Here is a 19,972-nt window from a genome sequence, read left to right as displayed (position 1 = left end):
AAGCCTCTGTGCCAGGTCCGTGGAGGCTCCAAGAGAGCCAGGAGAAAGTCAGGAACAGGGCGTTGCCCTCAGAGATAGGCCTCCCTTCTGCTGCTTGTCCCCCTCTCATCCCTGAACACCCACCACAACTCCTGCTGGGTTAATTACGTCAAGTGGTTGGAAATTGAATCCAATTGAAGAGATGAAATGTGCTGAGGTCACTTTAGCTGAAGCTTTTGGTCTCAGTAGATCACTCCTCTGGAGGAGCTGCTGGGCTGGCAGGGTTATCTGGGACACTGCCACCACCCCATCCAGACCTCCTCCCCCTCCCCATCGTCTTGCTGGGTGGGGGACTCATGAGCTAGGAACCCAGAAACCATCTTGGGAAAAGTCAGACAAGTGGGGCTTAGCCATTCAGTAGCCATTCCTGAGTGAGGTAGCCCAGCTCTGCTAGTTCCTGAATTCAGAAAGGGGGCTTCACAGCAAGGGCATTTCTGACCCCACTCTGTGTTCTTACCCGGATCCCACAGCCCTTCAGTTGCTCTCCCAAATCTGCTGGAAAACTGGGAATCTAGGACAGGATAGGTAACAGAACAGTAGGGAAGTTGAAAGAAGGAAATGGGTGGGGGGAGCAAGAAAGTCTTGAGAAACTGACCTGGTCCACTCTTTTCCTTATCTTCCCACTCGGCTGGCTGGGGCCATCAGAGCAAGGAAGAAGGCACTCTGAGAGTGTATAGGGCCCAGAGACAGGGTCCTGAGGTGGGTGAGGGTTGGGGTCCTTCTGGAACTTGAGAAAATCATAGTCTGCTGGCCTGAGATGAGCCCGGTACTAGAGGCTGGGGCGATTTTTCCTCCGCATCTCCAGCCCCCTTCAAGCTGTGGTGGAGACTGGCCGGGGCCACAGAGGCGGATATGGGGAAGGAGGAACGACGGAAAATAGAGGGTGGCAAACACGGGACTTAGAGACATACTCCAGGCTCTAACCCGGCCAGAACCGCGCTGGCGGTGGGGGAGGAGGGCCTGAGAACTGGGGCGAGGGTCTCCTCACAGTGGAGCCTTTCTGGCCACATTCCCTCTCCGACTCCCAAACCCCCGCAGCTTCAGGTTTAGGGGGAAGGGTTGCTAAAGCAGCAGCCCCCTCCCCGCACGTCCCAGCTCACTCCTTCCCCTGGTGCCTCCCCCGAGCTGCAGAGAGGCGAGGCGGGGTAGGGGGAGCCAATCCCGGCAGTGCCGAAGGGGGAGGCAGTGGTGACAGCCGCGGGGAGGGGGCGGGAGGAGAGAGGCGGCTCGGCTCCGGCTCAGCGCTCAGCTCCACTCGGGCTCCGGGTCTGCGCTCACCTGCTACCCAAGCCTCCTGCTCCTGCCCCAGGACCCCCGGGTGGGCCCTAGACCCCAGCCCCGGCCCCTACTCTCCCCGCCCCCAGCCCCGGCAGCGCGCTACGCCGCCAGGGGGCACCGTGTGAGTGCCTGGCCCCAGCCACCCGGCGCCCCCTCCCCCGGCCCAGGTGGGACGGGAGGGGGTCGCCGGGGGCCATGCGGGGCCAGGGCCGCAAGGAGAGTTTGTCCGATTCCCGAGACCTGGACGGCTCCTACGACCAGCTCACGGGTAAGTTGGTGACACGGGGGTCGCGGGTGGGATGGTGGATTACATCCCCCCAGACCCTTATACCTCTCTGACCTGGCCCGCTCGCTCCCTCAAGCCCAGGCTCTGCCCCATCCCCAGGTACCCTCCAAGCTGGTCTGGGCAGCAGGACGCTGGGGTTCAAGCCTCGATCCCACAGAGGTGGGGGGGTGGCAGGTGGGGAGAGGCAGCAGATGTGGGCGTGTTTGACACAGGACTGGGAGGGTGTCTGGAGTGGGAGGTGTCACGTGCATGAGTGCCTGTCATTCTTTGTATGTGTCTCTGTATATGTGTGTGCACCTCCCATCTGGTTGCCATGTGCCCTGGCTTTGGTGACAGCCAGGGTGAATGTGGTTGCTTGTGACTGATTGTGGCCATGCAATTGTGTGATCTTGTCAGATGTTTGAGTGAGGTTGTGTAGGATCCTGTTTGTACAGATGAGGTTGTTTTGACCATGTGTCTCTGTTGTATGTGCAACTATGTGCTTTGAGTGTGTGATTCTGTATCAAGTGGTATGTGCCTACCAGAATGTGTCAGGGCTTGATTTTATGGTGGTGTGTCTCTTTGTAAGACTTTATGACTGTGAAACTCCTGGGGTGAGCCTTTGTTAAGGTGTGTTGTTTTGTGTTTTGTGATTATGAGACTATATGAGTTATATTGGCATTGAATGCTAGCTGTATACTTTTGTGGTCATGTCGGCAGTGGGGTTCTGTGTGTGTCCATGACATGTCTTACCCTTGCTACCTTTCTGGCTTCCTGATGCCGATGGGGGTCTTTAGTAAACACCACTGCTTACCCAAATTTTCCACAAATAGCCCAAGTGGATCCAAGGAGGGGGACTCTAGTGTCTAGCTGCCCAGCCTGACTCCTAGGAGCATCCTATAGTCCCAGCACCTGGCCCTCGTGGGAGGCTTTGGTTAGTAATGGGTCAGTCTCCCCCCCCCCCAAAAAAAAAGGACTAGAGATCATTCTTACAACTGAAGCTCCTTCAACCCCCAACGACCCTTCCAAAATTTCACCCCAACCCTGAGGAAAACATATCTTCTTGCCTCCCCTCCAGATCCAGAGATAGCTCTAGGCCTGGCAGGCGGGGGGAGAGAGTACCCTGTTGCCTACCCTTATGTGACCCAAACCACTCTGCTGTCCTGGCATCCTCTTTCCTCTGTGGGGAGGTATGTTAGACCTGTACACTGTGCATGTGCGTATTTCTGGGTTTAGTAAGCAGCTCCATGTGTTTGTGTAGGTGACTGTGTCACCTTGTGTACATTTCCATGTACTTGTGTGTTTATGTCTCTCCTTGTGCAGCCTGCCCTAGTACTCCCAACAGAGTGTGAGAGGAGGGAGACTGTCTCTCCTGCAGCTGAAACGAAGCTAGGGAGAGGGGAGAGGCTGTGATCCTTGTCCTTCCTGAGGGGAGTGAGGCTAATTAAGACTCGGGGATGGAGGAGGGGAGTAGGATATTGTGCCTGGAGACCTGAGTGTCTCCCCATCACTGAGCCTGGGGAGGTCCTAGTCACTATGCCAAGACCCCCAGAAGGGAGAGCTCAGCTCCTAGGCAGGCCCCCAAAGGGAAAGAGACCAGGTTTCAGTGCCTCAACCTAGATGGGATCCAGAGGTCTGGCTGTCCAGCTCTGCTATGACCTCTGTTCCCACCACCAGCTCAGAGGATCCTTGAGGGTATCGAGGTCCCCAAGGCCCTCATTAGCACCTCATTAGTCAGCGTTTGCTCCCTGGTTTAATTGATTTTCTCCATTAGTACAATTATCCCTTCCCCACTTGGCTATTTGAAGCTTCAGTTGGGTGGGGGTGAGTAAGCACTTGTACTGGGAAGGTGCACTGCCTCAGGAGTTGGGAATGGGAGTGTGAATACCAGCTCTGGCTGACTTCTTCCTCTCTGGGCGTCACTTTTCTCATGTGTCAGACGGAGCATACTACTTCATGCCTGCCTGCTCCCAAGGGAAATAGAAGGGTCAAATGTTGGCAAGTGTCAAGAATCATACTCAAAGCCATCAGGATTCTTGCTGTAGACACACGACTTGGAAAATAGAAATAGGGCTACCAGGGGTCCTCTTCTGGAAAGAGGACCTATCAGATAGCAGAGACGAATGGGTTTGAGAGACCAAAGTAAACGAAGACTCCGGCCCTGGCAGGCAGGCAGGCAGGCAGGGCCAGCTGAAATGCCAGAGATAAAAAACCTAAACTAAGGGTCGTTGTCCACGGTGCTGAAACTCCCTCGGGGCGGAGGTACGGTTGGTCTTCTGAGTTCCCAAATGACAGCAACCAAAAAAACCAAACCTGTTGCCAAAGAGTGATTCTGACTCATAGCGACCTTATAAGGCAGAGTAGAACTGCCCCATAGGGTTTCCAAGGAGAGCCTGGTGGATTCGAACTGCCAACCTTTTGGTTAGCAGCCATAGCTCTTTAACCACTTCCCCACCAGGGTTTCCATCTGAATGACAGCAGCAGTCAAGAAATCAAAACAGCATTTTGCATCGGACAAATCTTCTGCAAAAGACTTCTTTAAAATATTAAAAAGCAAAGATGTCACCTTGAGGACCAAGGTACGCCTGGCCCAAGCAATGGTGTTTTCAATTGTCTTATATGCTTGGGTAATGACTTGACGGCACTGGGTTTTAATGAATAAGGAAAACTAAAGAAGAACTTTCAATTCTTCAAGATGCCTTTGAATTATGGTGTTGGCGAAGAATATTGAGTATACCATGGACTGCCAGAAGAACGAACTTTTTTGTGTCTTGGAAGAAGTACAGCCACAATGCTCCTTAGAAGTGTGGATGTACTTTGGACATATTCTCAGGAGGTACCAGTCACTGGAGAAGGACTCCATGCTTGGTAAAGTAGAGGGTCAGCGAGGAAGAGAAGACTCTCAACGTGATGGATTGACACAGAGGCTGCCAACAATGGACTCAAACAGCAACGGCTGTAAGGATGGCGCAGGACAGGGCAGTGTTTCATTCTGTTGGACATAGGGTTGCTATGAGTCAGAACCTACACCACACACCTAACAACAGGAGTCGTTGTCCGTGGTGCTGAAGCTCGTGCAGGGCGGAGGGGCGGCCCAGCCTTCCGAGTTCCCAAAGTTCGCTCCGTTCCCGCCTAATGCAAGCGAGATTCCAGGGACCAGAGACAGGGGAGGTCTCCAGCTCTCGTCATCCCAGCCCATCAGGCTGACAGGGAGGGTATTCTGGGTCCCCTTACTTCTTGCCTCCACCACACCATCCTCAGGATTTAAACAAAGCTGGAGAGGCTTTTTTTAGAGAAAAAAAGATTCAAGTTTCTCTCCCCTCCCGTCCCCCCCACCCCAATCTATCCCCTCTGGTCTTCCCAGCCCGGCAAAGGCTCTTGGCAGTGCGATGGACTGGGGAAAGGCAGCGATCAGCGGCAGCCCTCTCCCAGCTGGAAGCACAGAAAAGACCTGGCTGGCTAGGCCTGGGCTAGGGACCTCCAGAATCCGGCCCCTGTGGTCAGAAGTATCTTTCCCAGGACTTGGGCGCCCTCGTGTGGCTGAGCGGAGCCATGCATGGGGAGCTGATCCTGGATGGAGATTGTCGCCAAGTGAAACCGGGAATTACTAGGTGACTTAAAAGGTCGGCAGGTTTGAATCCATCAGGCGCTCCTTGGAAACCCTATGGGGCAGTTTAACTCGTCCAAGAGAGTCGCTATGAGTCGGAATCAACTCGACGGCAACGGGCGTTTTTGGTTTTCCATCCGGGAAGGTAGAGTTTTCAGCCAAAAATACGGGATCCCAGTCAGAGAGTGGGACTGTGTCCTCTCTCCTGCAGGCTCTTCTAGGAGTGTGAAGGAGCTAGAAGGTCCTGGAAGGGCTTACTTTAGGTCTAACCACGTAGGGACGAGCCTAGGAAAGGGGTCTGGGTCTGTGAAGGGCTTCTCGGTGCATTTGGCTGGCAGCCAGCGGATCATAGTAAGTCTGTGAACCCGTTGGACCAGGACAAAGATAGACAAACAGTTTGAGAGAAAGACATTTGGAGCCAGGAGATGTACCAGTAAGGGAACATCCCTACCGCCTCTTCTTTGCCACTCTAATACACCGGCCCCTTCCTGCTCTTCCCTCCTGCCCTCCCTCTCATCGATCCAGAAAGTATGGAAGTGTAGAGGGATTGCCATGACAACGATGTCCTTTTACCCTTTCGTAAAAGTGCCAAAATGGTGGGGGGAGGAGCGACAGGTGGAGGAGGGACTGAAGAGGGTAATAAATTATAAGGTTTATTCCCCTACAGCCCCTTTTTCAAATCCCGTGTCTGCTTCCCCTCCCCACCAGAAATCCAGAAAATATTCCCAGAGAAGACTGGTGAGGAGAATCCCCCACTCCCGTGCCTCCGTCCCGTCTGGGAGCTTTGGGGGCGGGTGCTTCAAAATGATGGGGCCAAGGTGAGTGCCCCTAGTGCAGCCAGGAGAGGCTCCACCGTCTGCGAGTCCGGTCCTGCCGCTCCCGCTCTCCCACGCCGCCCAAGCAGGGCCCACACGGGTGGGGGCGGAGACCGGACGGCCCCAGGCCTTGGGGGCGGAGCATCGCCACTGTGCTCGCAGCCGAACCATGAACCGATGCCCCCGCAGGTGCCGGAGCCCGTTGGGGCAGGCAGCGCGATCCCTCTACCAGCTGGTGACTGGGTCACTGTCGCCAGGTAGGAGGAAAGGAGGGAGGAGCAGGACCCCTCAAATAAAGGGCGAAGTGGGATAGGAGCCTTACAGAGGTGGAGAGGGGGGTGGGCCCCTCACAGAGATGGGGGGAGGCAGCAGGATTCCTCAAACAAAAGGGTTTAAGGAGCAAGACCTCTCACAGAGATGGAGGGATTAAGTTGCTTACAGAGGAGGAAAAGCTAAGACTCAGGAAGGGCATGGTCCCTCACTATCGTGGGAGAAGGCAGGGCTTCTCCTTGAGGGCAAAGGAGGGCCCTCAAGCAAGTGGGAGTAAGAGGGCAAGACCCCTCACAGGGATGAGAGGAAGAAGCTTGCAGCAGAGCAGGGAGAAAGCGCAGCCCTCTACTGCATTGCTAGATCAAGGGGGGCTTAAGATGACTGGAATCCTGAGACGGGCTGGACCAACAAGAACTCAGCTAGTGAGCTCTGACGGATAGACTTGTATGGCATAAACACTGTATGTCACTCTTCTGTCTCTCTGGGAGTCTGGATGAATGGGGTTATGATCACTGGGGCTGTGCATCCCTGGGGGTGCCTATCCCTGAGATTCTGTGACACTGAGATTGCATGTACTGGAGTTCTATGCCATGGCATGGGTTGGGGGTTTCTGAGTTGTATAGCCTTCATGAAGTTGTACCATGGTGTGGAATTTGCAAAATCTGTGACCTGTGGAGTGTGAGATTTGTGTACACTTGGGTTCCCTCAGGGTTACCTGAAAAGGGCCCATAAAACCCAGCATTCCCTCCCCACCTGGCCTCAGGACAGCCTGGCCTCATGGCATTCTGGAATCTGTAGTTCTTTGGCTCTCTCCATGGATATTCATTTGAGTCCCTGGGATGTAGTCAGGGCCTGTGATCTCTCCTTGCCGTGTGTCCCCCAGAAGGAGGGGAGATGGGCCTGAGCCAGAGCCATGTTTAGAACTCTCTTGGGGAGCACACGTTCCCCCAAGTCCCCTTCCTGGGCCTGTCTTTAGTGACAGATGGCTGGAGCCAGGCAGGGCCAGCTCTCAATCATTGCAGGCATGACTTCCAGGCCCCAAAATAGCCCCAAAGTCTAGGGAGGTCATTAATCACCTGATACAGCTGGGGGCTGCAGTAGCTTCTGGCCTGGCTTGAAATGGAGTGGGGCTGGGGGGCTGAGAGAAGGGTTTTGGGGTTTTCACTGGCTGGTCCTCCACTGGTGGAGGAACAAGGGTAGACTGGGGAAGGTGGGGCAGCTGCATAGGGTGGGTGCCTCCACAGGGCAGCATTACTCCTGGGTTTGAATTGTGGAGTTAAAGAACTGAATGATAAGATCTCCGTGGTGAGATTTAAGGGACCTGGGAGGGCCCACCTAATGCCCCAAGATAGATTTTCCTTGGGCACTCACTCTGCCTGAAGTGCTTCCATTAAGACTTCACTCCTTTGGGTGAAGAGCTAAGTCCGGGGGCACAGGGGTGCTTGGGAAGGACAGATCTGGGCAAATTTCCCACAGGCCCTGAGACGTAAGAGGTCACTGAGTAGAGAGAAGGGAGAGCCTGAAAAACAACTTACTCTTTCAGTTCTGGCAGACTGTCCCACCAGGGGCCCGGTTGATTAGAACCTTGAGCTCCTATGAGGCTGGGTCAAGGTCTTAGAGAGTTGAAGGTGGGGTGAGAGAGGGAAGAGGAAGTTCAGAAACAGGGCAACTGCCTGCAAATTTGTCATTCTGTCCATCTATGAATCAGCAATGTGGAGCAGGGAGCTGTTGCTGTGGTGTCTCTTTCAGTCCAAATAGCCTGGCTTGGCGTTCAAGGCTCCAAGGAATCTGACCCTTTTTGGTCTTTCACCCATGACTCCTCCAACATAAACTAAGCTATAATCTTCCAGCACTCCTTGACACCCCACACGCATCGCCCTTTCCCTGGAGATAGCCTGAGGGAATCGGCAGAGCGTGGGCTCAGGTTCAAATCTCCATCCACCCTTTATCAGCTATGTTATCTTGGGAAAATCACTTCCCTGAGCTTCAATTCCTTCATCTCCAAATGAGTGTAAGGCTACTCATTCTGACCGTATCAGCTGTAAAAAAGGGATAATAGACCTAGCATCTCAGGTTTATTGTGAAGTCTAGATGAGATAGTACATGTAAAGTGCTCACAGTACACAATATGCTTGATAAATGTTGATCCCTTTTTTAAGGCAGACTGTTGAAGTTTTAGCCATTCTTTAAGACCCAGCTCAAAAGGTACCCTCTCCATCGAGTTTTCCCTGGCCTCCCAGTTAGAACTGCACGTGGGGTTTTTACTATAGCTCATTTTATGACCTGTCTACAATGGTTCCTAATGAATAGTAGGCACTGTTTGTTGAATGAATAGATGTCTTATAGCACAGTTATCTCAGTGCCGATGTCTCTCCCTGCCCAGTGCTGAGAGCCAGAACCGTATTTGGTTCATCTTTGTTTCACAGGCACCAGCTCAGAGCCTGGCACTCAATTCGTGAAGGCACAGTTTTTAACATCTTTGCCCTCAAGGAGCCTGGGATCTAGTTGAAGAGACAGGAATGACCCAGAGAGAAGATCTGGGTTCAGATCTCGGCCCCATCCCCTCTTAGCTGGTTGGCCTTGAGCAAGTCCCTTTGCTTCTCTGTACCTCTTTTGTAGAAGTGCTCTGTGAATCCCTAAGAGCTATAGAAATCTAAGGGGGGACGGTTTGCCATGTTAGCAGTGATGGTTGTTGTTGTTAGCTGCTTAAGAGTAGCCCCTGACTCATGGTTAACCCACAGACAACGGAATAAAACACTGCCTAGTCCTGCGTCATCCCCGTGGTCGGACCATTGTGATCCATAGGGTTTTCACTGACTGATTTTTGTAAGTAGATCGCCAGGCCTTTCTTTCTAGTCTGTCCTAGTCTGGAAGCTCTGCTGAAACTTGTTCAACATCGTAACAACACACAAGCCTTCACCAACAGAGGGGTGATGGCTGTGCATGAGGTACATCGGCCAGGAATTAAACCTGGGTCTCCCACATGGAAAGTAAAAGTCCTACCACTGAACCACCACCGCCCCTCCAGCAATAATGGTAGGAAACTTATTCAGCAGTTACTCTGTGCCAGGCAATATTCTAAGGTCTTTCCGTGTATTAATTCATTTACTCCTCCCAACAACCATATGAGGTAGTAAACTGAGGTACGGAGGTGTTAAGAACTTGCCCAGTTAGTTGCAAGTGGTAAAGCTGGGATTTGAACACAGGGAATATAGCACCTGGGCCCATGCTATTACCTAACATGCTACACTGCCTCTTTTTACTGTTCCGGCTAATAACATTACAGAATTGAGTGCTGAATTTTGAGGGCCCAACAATGAGTTCAGTAAGAATTCAGGTAACTGGGAGAACACTGAGGCCTGGAGGCTCTGAAGGGAAGAGAGGAGGGTTTAAGCTGCCTCTGAATGATAGATAAAAATTGTGGGATAAAGAAGGGCATCCCAGGCAGAGAGAATAACAGGAGCAATGGCACAGAGATAGGACTGAGTTTGGTGTGTCTAGGAGGCAGTGAAGAAGCCAGACTGTCATAAATGAAGGATTCTGCTGATGAGGGTGGGGGGAAGAGTATTAAACCCCAACTGTGCAATTTAGACAGTCACAGGGAGATAGTTACTGATTTCATCTGTAAATCTGTAACCTTTAAGGTGTGAGAGACCAAAACTAGCCACTGAATTGACTTTTTCCTGGTGGGGGTTGGGGGCAAGCAGAGGACCATGTCTGTATGAAGCTTACCCTTTCCTCAGGCTTCCCTTCCACACCTACCCTGGAGGTTGCCCTTGGGGAAGGGGGTAAATATGGTGCGAGGTGGATACCTGACCCCCAGTGGTTAGCATAGAAAACTGCAGATCGGTGAACCTCAACTGGAGCAGTAAGGACCAGCCTCCACCCCACAGTTGGAACTGACACCTATTCATCTCAGAGCTCAACCAGGGGAGGGGGCCCTCTGGAGTAACTTCCATACACTGGACCTCCTGAGTAGGCAAGCTTTCTCAGAGGGGAGCCAGTGTAGCGTGGTGGTCTAGAGCACAGGCTCAGAGGTCAAACTGAGTTAAAACTGAGGCTCTGACACTGCCTGATCTTGGGGATTTGCTTAACCTCCTTTTGGCTCAGTTTCCCTACCTGTAATATGGTCATAATAGTACTGCCTCCATAGATTTATTGTGAAAATTCAATGCGATAATGTCTGTAAGCACATAACCCAGTATCTAGCACATAGTGAGTGGTCAGTCAATGTTAGCCGGCAGTGGTAGCAGTGCTGTTATTAACTCTGGCCTTTGCTTCTGGCTCACTGGCCCTGCAGGCCTCCCCTCCCCCTACAGCACCAGGAAAGAGCCAGGGAAGAGGGGGAAGGGCCTCCAGGAGTGCTCTAGGTGGTGGGTGGCTGCTGTGGAGGGTTCAGGTTTCCCTCATACCCTGGGCTGCTCCATCAGCTCAATTACGGTTCCCAAGGAGTAGGCAGGGCTTTGGCAGCTCCTGGGTGAAGTCATGGGGATGGGGGAGCATGGTTCCCCCTTTCCTCACAAGTAATTTAGGTCTGCTGTTCCCAAAGGCAGCCAAACTAAGGCCCCTCCTCAGAGGGTTGTGATGGGGCCAAGCCCTCTTCCTGTCCAGGCTATTGTATCTAATCCTCCCTCTCTTGGGCCTCAGTTTCCCTGCCTGTGGCCTGTGGGAAGAAAGTGCTTCCTGCCTCACAGTCTCCATGGCAACCGCAATCAATGCTGGTGGTGTCCTCCTGACGGGAGAGGTCACTGCCTCCTCCACTCCTGCCTTATATTCTCATACACACAGATAGACAATTCCATGCTGATACGAGTACACAACTATAAATCCATACTCCTAATTTTACAACACACCCACCCCTACTAATCCTCAGACCCACTTCCCACAAACCTACTAAAACACAAATACCTCGTGCCCTATACACACTCAAATACTGATACACAAGAGGAGAAATTTGTAATTATACACAAAACACACCTAATAGACATGTGCACACTCAAGTGTACACACAGAGACACACGTAAGAGTAGACACACTCCCATACAGACCAACACAGGAATATACACCCAGGAAAACACCCAGACACCCATAGCATATTCTGTTCCATAAAGCTATTAGAGTGTCTCACATACACACCCACACTGCCCTTCAAGGCTTTCTCCTTCAGGGTAGCTTCTCTCTCTGCCCCCTTCTCTTGCACAGTGAGGCCACAAAGGTTTCTGGGGAGGCTGTCCTAAGAGACAGAAGCAGGTCACTGCCTCTCTCCTCTGGCTTGGCCCAACCTGGCCAGTATCCTTCACACCAAGGGTTCCCAAGGAGGTGCCAGTCCAAAGGCTGAGGTGACCCAAGGAAGAGGGGAAGAGGAAGAGGCGGCAGCTGTGGCTGGGATGCGTGTGGGGCAGAGGCGGAGTGAGGGGAAGAGGGAGGAGATCCAGGGCGGGGAGGCGGAGGGAGGCTGCAGGCGGTCCTACTCTCCTGCCGGGGAGTCTGAGGAGAAGGTGGTGCTAGGCTGGGGCTGGCGTTTCTGAGCCTCAGCCGGTGGGGGCCATGCCCCAGGCCCACCATGAACCTGGAAGGGCTGGAGATGGTCGCTGTGCTCGTGGTCCTCGCTCTGTTTGTCAAGGTCCTGGAGCAGTTTGGCCTCTTTGAGCCCGTCTCCTTGGAAGGTAATCCAGGTGTCTGAGTGTGTGTGGGCTGGAGGGACAGCTGCCCTGCCTTTATGGGAAGGCCTGGGGAGGAGGTTACTATACCCTCATGGCTGTGGCAGGAGTGAACAGGAGAGTGGTGGAATGGGGCATCTCCAAGAGGTGAGGAGGGGCCTTGAGAATAGGATCTGGGGGACCCTGTCTGGGGGAAGCGATGAGGGGTGAAGAGTGGGGGGATGGATGTGGAGATGAGAAGGTGAGGGAATCTGGGGGACATGAGGAGGGGCCTAAAACAAGAAAGGGCATCTGGAGTGGAGGGAGGAGGCTCCAGGGGTCCTGAGATAATACCAGATTTCTGGGGAGACCCTTTTGGAGCCCAGGACCCATGACAGCTCCGAAGATGTGTGTGGCTCTTCATACCTCCAAGCATGCAGGGGTAGGTTACAGGGTGTGTGGGGGCCCAGTGTGTGAAAGACACAGGGGTGTGACAGTGTGTTCATGTGTGTGAGAAAGGACAAAGTATGTGACTGTGTGTGTGTGTCTGTGTGACAGGGATGTGACTACATGTGTCACAGTGACAGGGTGTGTGTGGCTTGTGAGATGGTGGATGGGAGCGTATCTGAATGGGACAGGGTGTGTAGCTGAGCCTCACTGGTTTTAGGCTGTGTGTGTGGCTGTTCCTAGAGCTTCCTGAGGATGTACCAGCTCCACCCAAGGCTTGGGATGGAGGTGAAGTCTGGAAGGCCAAGAGTGGGAACAGTGTGAAGGAGACATTTATAGCTCAGCTCCAGTTGGGGGTGCGTCAGATCAGGTACCCTGCTTCTCAAGCCCCCTTGCCTCCCCTCGCTTCTCCCAGGACCCGGGGGCAGAATGGTCTCTAGGGCATTAACATTGGAAGTGGGAAATCAATTCCCCATCCCACCACACCCCAAAGTCAACTCTTTTGAGTGATATTGCAAGTGGAAAGGGGACCATGTTCTGCCTCCCCTGGAAAGGTTGGCCTCCCCCTTTTCTTCACACCAAGAACTGTGTAGCTCCATAGCATGGCTGTTCCTCAGTTCCACCCAGGACAGGGAGACAGGCAAGAACCATGCTTAGAGGGCTGCAGGGTAGACACCTGGGAGAACTGGAAAGATGTGGACGATGCTGGGGACATGGAGAGGTCCAGGAATTGCTTGTTTTAAGGTTTAGTAAGAGCAGAAAACTAGCCCACCCTCCACCCTCTGTTGCATTTATTGGGGTATGTGGGGAGCAGGGACTGGGACCTAAATGAACTCGGGAGGCTGGACTGAGTTTGTTCTCATCCAGTCCCAAGAAGGTGAAATCAACTGGGTTCTTGCCATCCCCTTTAGACTGTTTGGTGGGGAAAGAGGCCACCAGAGAAAGCCAGGCATTCTGTAGACTGAAGGCAGCCCCTTTATACTACCTTCTGAAGAATCAAGAGAAGACTAAGTCCTGAAGGAAGGTAGTTGGTCTTAGGGGAAGAGGCACTTGAAGCTTCCCCCCCTTCCCACCCACCAGCGACTACACCACCCCAGGCCCCAGATGCAATTCGGGCGTCGGGAAACCAAAGTCCAGACTAATGGAGCCCTGGGCCTGCGGCCAGGTTGACATCGATCCCCAATGCCCAGCATGGCCCACTGCCTCCCTCTCACCTCTCTGTATCTTCTGGGGTTGGGGGACCGGCTTAGGGGCAGGGAAGATGGTGATGTCATTAAGTTACCTCTCCCCGGGAGCAGGGCCTGGCTGGGTAGGGTAGGGTGGGTGTGCATGGGGTCTGAAGTGGGGGAGTTACCTGCAGCTAAAGTTGGGTCTCTTCTAGAGTGGATGACACCACCTTTAGCCAGTGTGCCAGGTTTGGCACTAGGTCTTGGAGTCTGGGATTGGGTGCAGCCAGGAGATAGACAGGTTTGTTATTGCCTCAAGTTATGCTACCATTTTGCCTCCAAATAACAAGCCATACTGGGAAAGCTGGGAAGGCCGACACTTTTAGGGTGGGTGAGTTAGCTGATCAGACCCTTTTCCTCTGATAGAAAGATACTGGGTGCCTTGGAATGAAGGGTTACAGGAAGGAAAGGTAATTGTGCTGAGGACAAACAAAAGCTCTGTGGATGAGGTACAGCCTCGGGTAGGTGGATGCCATGAGCACCTAGGTCACAATATGGTATGGGTAATTTTCATGGTGACCCTGGTTTGTGTGTCATAATGTTATGAGATCATAGTGTGTGTGTCATAGTGTCCTTAACACACTGTGTCATGATGTTCCAGGGTCATTGTGTGTTGTGTGGTTTGATCATGCACTATGTAAGATGGCCTGTATGGATTCCTATATGTATCATGTTTTACTTAGGTCATGTTAGTATGTGTTTGTGTTAACGAGTGCTAGGTCAAAGTGTGTGCGTGTTTTGGGCCCTACCTAAGCCATCAGGTGTGAGTGAGTTACTGGGTATCAAGCTGTCAGTGTATGGCATCCATCTGTGATTTATCATTCTACTTGAGTATCACTATATACTCCTGTCACTGTGTGTGTGTGAGAGAGAGCAGTGTTCCTATCCAGGCAGCCCTTGGGTTGGACCTCACCCCTACCGCCCCTGGCTTCTGGCCGTCCTGCTGTCCTCAGGCTGCGTCCCATTATACCAGCGGCAGAAGCCGCTTTGATGGACTTCCCACACTAGTGAGACCCACTGGGCTTCCCTAACCCGGCCCCCTGCTACCCTGCCATTCCACTCCCACCCCCCTCAATGCCCTCCGCCCAAGTGGGGTTGGCTTGTGACTGGCGGGGAGGGGATAGGGGACGGAGGGACCGTGGGGGTTAATGTGCCTTCCTGGGGTCTTCTCTCTTCCCAGGCCACCCTCCAGGCCCCACTAAAAAAGCGCTGAAGCAGCGGTTCCTCAAGCTGCTGCCTTGCTGCGGGCCCCAAGCCCTGCCCTCAGTCAGTGAAAGCAAGTGCCTCTCCTGTGCTGCTTCCGGGGGCGGGGCCCGAGTGCGTGTGGGCGTGGCCAGTGTGGAGGGGTTGGGGACAGCGCTGGCCCAGCCGGAGTGTGAGGGTGCGTAGGTTACTGTGCACAGAGGAGACAGGAATGTGTAGGAGAGGTCAGTTTGGGGACAGGGCCGGAGTGTCTGGGCGTCACCGGATCTACGAATCTGGAGGGACCGCGTGTTTGCGCGTGGCCAGCGTGGCAGGGCTGAGGTCTGAGCCTGTGTGGGTGTGGTCAGTGTGGCGGGGGCGGGACCAGGAGTCTGCGAGGTCCTGTGCGTGGCTTAGCTGGGCTAGCGTCTCTGACTCTTGTGTGGCCGCCCCCCCTTGGGTACGTTCTGGGCCTCGAGGTGTATGTAGCCAGTAGGACGGATGCAAGTGTAGAGGACGGAGCCCGCCTTCCTCCAAAAGCCAGGATACCTGGATTTTCTAGTCCCAGTCTGGCCCCCAGTTGAGTGACTTCGAATTGCGTGACCTCGCTTTGTCTCTAGATCTCAGGCTTCTCAGCCGGGCCTTGCCCACTTCAGAAGACCATACTGCATTTTGCAAGCTATGAAGGCCCGTTTTGTAATTATTTGAGCGTATCGTTATGTTTGATGCCGCTGGGTCCCACACAAGAGTAGATTTAGGAAAAGGAGGGGTGTGAGTCTTGCAAGTATGGGTGCGTGGGGTCCGTTTCGTGTATGTCTGTGCTCGTTATGTGTGCCTTTGTGCGCGGGGCTGGGGCGTGTGCATTATAACACTCTTGTCTGTGAGAAGTGCTGAGCGTGAGTGGCGAGGTGTGTGTCTGCAGTTGCCCAGGTCTTCCGCTTTCTCGGTGACAATTCGCTCCCTTCAGCATTAGCCGCCCCAGCCTCCCTCCGCCCCCACAGACCCCGCCCGCTGGACCCAGGTGACTTACTCTCCTGGTGGGGGCGGGGGCTTCGGGAGCACCTGGTGGGGGCACTTGCCTGGGGACTAAATGTTGGGGGCTGGGGTGGGGCTGATATGAGGCCGGGGGTGGAGCCCTCACTTTGGCTTCTCCAGAGGCCAGTGCAAGGCAGGAATCTGGCCGGGGCTTGGCTGGAGCTGGGCGGGGCTTGGCTGGAGCTGGGCGGGGCATGGCTGGGGCTGGGTGGGGCATGACTGGGGCTGGAGTGGGGTGGTGGGGGCTTGTCTGGAGGAGGAGGCTCTGCGAAGGGCAAGGCTAGAGTTGCGGGGTTCTGAGGAGATCTGGAAAGGCCTGGAGCTCGGACTCCCAGACATCCGCTCTTCAGTCCTCTCGTCTTGTTCCTCTTCTTCTGGGACAAAGATGGGACAGGGGGCCATCCCCTCCATCCAGGGATCAGGGGTCCAGGGGTGAGCGTCGAGTCAAACTCCTGGCTCTGGCGCCAGGCCTGGCCTAGGGCCAGGCCCACCGATAGACCTTGAAGCTGACCAGCGCCTTTTCTCTTTGCCTTGATGTCTTTGGCCCTGGGTCCAGGGAACAGGCAGACTGGTCTCCGGTGTTGGAGAGTGAGGGGATGGATGGGTCGATAAATTTGAGGAGGGTGTGTGGGGGCTGGGCCTGAGGCGCGGCTGTCCCCCCCCTCCCACCGCCTCCCGCAGACAGCGTGGAGGATGAGTTTGAACTGTCCACTGTATGTCACCGGCCCGAGGGTCTGGAGCAGCTGCAGGAGCAAACCAAGTTCACGCGCAAGGAGTTGCAGGTGCTGTACAGGGGCTTCAAGAACGTGAGTACAAGCAAGGCAGAACTGGGGGAGGGTTGGGATGGGGTGGGGGGGAGCTTATCCAGAGTTTCTCAGAAACGGTGAGGGGGAAGGGAGGGGCAGGGAAGGCCCCCAGACTAAGCTACTGGATGTGGCCTTTTCGAAAAGGATGGGGCCAGCAAGAGGCGGAGCCTATAGATTGGCAGTTTAGTTTTTTATTTGTGCAATGGGGAGAAGTCTTGCCTCCTATTAGAAGAACTGTGTGGTGGGTCCCCTAGAGACATGAAGATTTTCCCTGTCTCTGGGAATCTCTAGACCTGAAAGGTGGGGGGTGAGTGGAAGGCAATTTTGTCTGCCTTCAGCCTGGTCTGCCTCCCCCCAGGAATGTCCAAGTGGAATTGTCAATGAGGAGAACTTCAAGCAGATTTACTCCCAGTTCTTTCCTCAAGGAGGTGAGGTGGCAAGGCCGGAGGGGATGTAGCTGTCCATTTCTAGGCCAAGTGGGAGAGAGGGTTCTGGAGGGGCTAAGAATGCCAAGGTGATGAGAGGAGGGCTTGAGGAGCCCCACAGAGGTAGGAAGACCTCTCCTGTCTGAAAGCTAAGCTTAATTCTCCACACTCATCCTACAGACTCCAGCACCTATGCCACTTTTCTCTTCAATGCCTTTGACACCAACCACGATGGCTCGGTCAGTTTTGAGGTGAGCTGGGAGAGGTGGGCTAGGGAAACCTGTTTCCTGGGGCTTCAGGGCCAGGATTTCCAGACCAAACACAGAGATGGGTTGGTTGAAGGGTACCTGAAGATAGCTCCCCCTGCCTCTTTCCTAGGACTTCGTGGCTGGTTTGTCGGTGATTCTTCGAGGAACCATAGACGACAGGCTAAACTGGGCTTTCAACTTGTATGACCTCAACAAGGATGGTTGCATCACCAAGGAGGTGTGGAACAATTGAAGGCCTGGGGACTGTGTGTATGTGGGGTGCAAAAGGCCCATGGGAAGGAAACACGACCCATATATGCATCAACAGCAACGGGTGAGGTCTGCTCTAGGCTCCAGACCTCCTGATTTGGAGGCTGGAGGCTCTGAGGATGGATCCTTTTCTCTCTTGGCCTAACAGGAAATGCTTGACATCATGAAATCCATCTATGACATGATGGGCAAGTACACCTATCCTGCACTCCGGGAGGAGGCCCCAAGGGAACATGTGGAGAACTTTTTTCAGGTGCCTGGAACTGGGTAGGCGGGAGGGTCTTGAAGTAAAAGGAAAGAGACACGGTCCTAGCAGGTAACTTACCTAAGTTCTGCCTACCTTTCTCCTGTCGTCCCTCCTGTTCTCCTATCTGACCACCTTCTTACAGAAGATGGATAGAAACAAGGATGGTGTGGTGACCATTGAGGAATTCATTGAGTCTTGTCAAAAGGTACAGGACCCTACACTCCACACTTCCCTGGTCTAGACTCAGGGCCTGATTCAGGGATGAAGGGGAAGTTTCCTTTGGGCAGAGTATAGCCTCCTCAGCTCACCCCCACAACCTAATCCTGTTCCTCCCCTGTTCCTTCACAACTAGGAGAAGCCTGCCCCCTTCCCCACCTCAGGTCTTTCTGGGCATCTCCCTCCTCTCTGCCTTTCTATCTCTGAATGTCCCCATCTCTGATTCAGTGTCCCTCTCCCTGTCTCTGACAAGCTCTTTCTCTTTCTCTCTCTCCAATCTGCCTCCTTGACACCATGGCCACAGGATGAGAACATCATGAGGTCCATGCAGCTCTTTGACAATGTCATCTAGTTCCCCAGGAGAGGGGGTCAGTGTGTCCTGGGGGGACCAAGCTCTAGCCCTTGTCCAGGTGGACCTCACCCATCTCTTCCCAGGTCTGTCCCCACCCTAGCCCTGTCCTGGGGGCTGTAGGGCACCAAGAGCCTGGGAATACAGTAGCCCAGGTCACTGAAGCTGAGGGGGCCGGGGAGTGGGCAGACTACATCTAGGAGATGCTGCCCAGGGTCTAGAACTCCCAACAACTCCGACCCCCTTCCCACCTGATACCCATGTGCTGAGGGCACCCTTGCTGTAGGAAATGAGTGGTCCCCCCAGCTCCCACCCCCACTGTAGAAACCATGACACTAGACAGAATGTCTCCTGCTATGGTGCTCCCCTCATCCCTGATCTCATAAACATTTCCCCTAATACTCCCTTCTCAGAGAGGATGATCTTTTCTTGGTACTGGCTGGCCTTTGAGACCAGCCTTTGAAAGCCCTGTGAGAGGAGGAACAAGAATGTAGAAGGAAGAGTCCTGGGCTTGGGCCAGTGGCTAGGTCCTAGGAGGTGGCTGGGATAGAGGGCAGAAAGACCTGGGTTGATCATCAGTGAGAGCTAAGACATACTAGGCCAAAGCCCCACTCCCCCAGACTATCGGAATATGAGTTTCCAGGCTCTTCAGAAGACCCTGTCTCCTTGGAAGTGCTCCAGAAGTTTTCCATATCCTCTTCGGTAGAGGAAAGCCTGAGATCCTGATGTTTGGCTCATTCCTGAAATTCCTTCCTCTCCTTCCTTCCTGGTGGTGTTGTGGTGGCGATGGCAAAGGAATATGTGTGGGGCGATGTCCTTGCTGATGCCTGCTGAAGTTTCAGCCTACCCTCTCTGCTCATCACCCATTTTAGTTGCTCTATATTTTCATTTACCATGGCCTCTAGATTTGGAGGCATGGAGTGAGTCAGGGACCTTCCTGAACTTGGGTTTCTATCTCTTCCCCCAGTGAATGCTTTAGAAGGAAGGAGGAGGAGGGAAGCAGGCATAGCATCTGAACCCAGGTGTGGATGCATTCATTAGAATCTTTGATCAACCCAGGCTCCATTCCCAAACCCTACATGACCTCCTCAGTTCCCAGCTAGGGTTTCCTCTTGCTCTACTGAATCTGCCCAGAGATGCCCTTGAGCACACTTAGAGGGCAGGGACCATATAACCCAGGTCCCATCTCATTGTCAGCACTCCTGCCATGCTGCCACCCTTAATATACCTGCTTGTCCCATTCAGTCACCCTCCCAGCCAGCCAGGGTCTGAGGGAGAGAACCCCCTTTTCCCATCAGAACACTGTTGGCTGTTTTGCGTTTTTGGCTCTTCTGTATATTTTGTAAAATAAGAGATACACCAGATCCAATAAAACACAATGGCTATGCACAGGCTGCTGTCTCTGCCTTTTTGTTCCTCCCACTCCACATGTAACACACAGCTCCTGACTCCTGCACTTGCAGCCTCATAGGTCCCCAGGGAAGTTCCTCTGTCTCCAGGGGAGCCATAGTCTGGCCATACATTGGTAGATTGAGACACAGGTTCTGGAAAGTTGGAAACTCATCTGACTTCAGAGAAACCCCCATGGGAATTTCCTGCCCACTCAAA

At 53.6% G+C, this 19,972-nt stretch overlaps 1 protein-coding gene across 3 annotated transcripts; it reads left to right on the top strand.

Annotated features, from left to right (window-relative positions):
- Nucleotides 1-1,490: 1,490 nt before the first annotated feature.
- Nucleotides 1,491-19,751, top strand: KCNIP2 (potassium voltage-gated channel interacting protein 2). Of its 3 annotated transcripts, XM_049855778.1 has the most exons (10): nucleotides 1,491-1,585; nucleotides 14,767-14,862; nucleotides 15,691-15,789; nucleotides 16,485-16,609; nucleotides 16,968-17,037; nucleotides 17,215-17,285; nucleotides 17,413-17,520; nucleotides 17,701-17,805; nucleotides 17,942-18,004; nucleotides 18,320-19,751. In XM_049855778.1, exons 1-10 carry the CDS (start codon nucleotides 1,513-1,515, stop codon nucleotides 18,365-18,367), a joined length of 858 nt encoding a protein of 285 aa, XP_049711735.1. In that variant the 5' UTR covers nucleotides 1,491-1,512; the 3' UTR covers nucleotides 18,368-19,751. The 3 variants fall into 3 exon arrangements, with proteins under 3 accessions (XP_049711735.1, XP_049711734.1, XP_049711736.1); XM_049855777.1 differs by lacking the exons at nucleotides 1,491-1,585; nucleotides 14,767-14,862; nucleotides 15,691-15,789 and adding an exon at nucleotides 6,045-6,261; XM_049855779.1 differs by lacking the exons at nucleotides 1,491-1,585; nucleotides 14,767-14,862; nucleotides 15,691-15,789 and adding an exon at nucleotides 11,780-11,940.
- The last annotated feature ends 221 nt before the right edge of the window (nucleotides 19,752-19,972 follow it).

The sequence above is a fragment of the Elephas maximus genome, chromosome 16 (assembly GCF_024166365.1).
Source record: "Elephas maximus indicus isolate mEleMax1 chromosome 16, mEleMax1 primary haplotype, whole genome shotgun sequence".
NCBI classification, from domain to species: domain Eukaryota; kingdom Metazoa; phylum Chordata; class Mammalia; order Proboscidea; family Elephantidae; genus Elephas; species Elephas maximus.
Note: the sequence above shows the minus strand (reverse complement) of the source record. Positions and strands in the feature narration are given on the sequence as shown.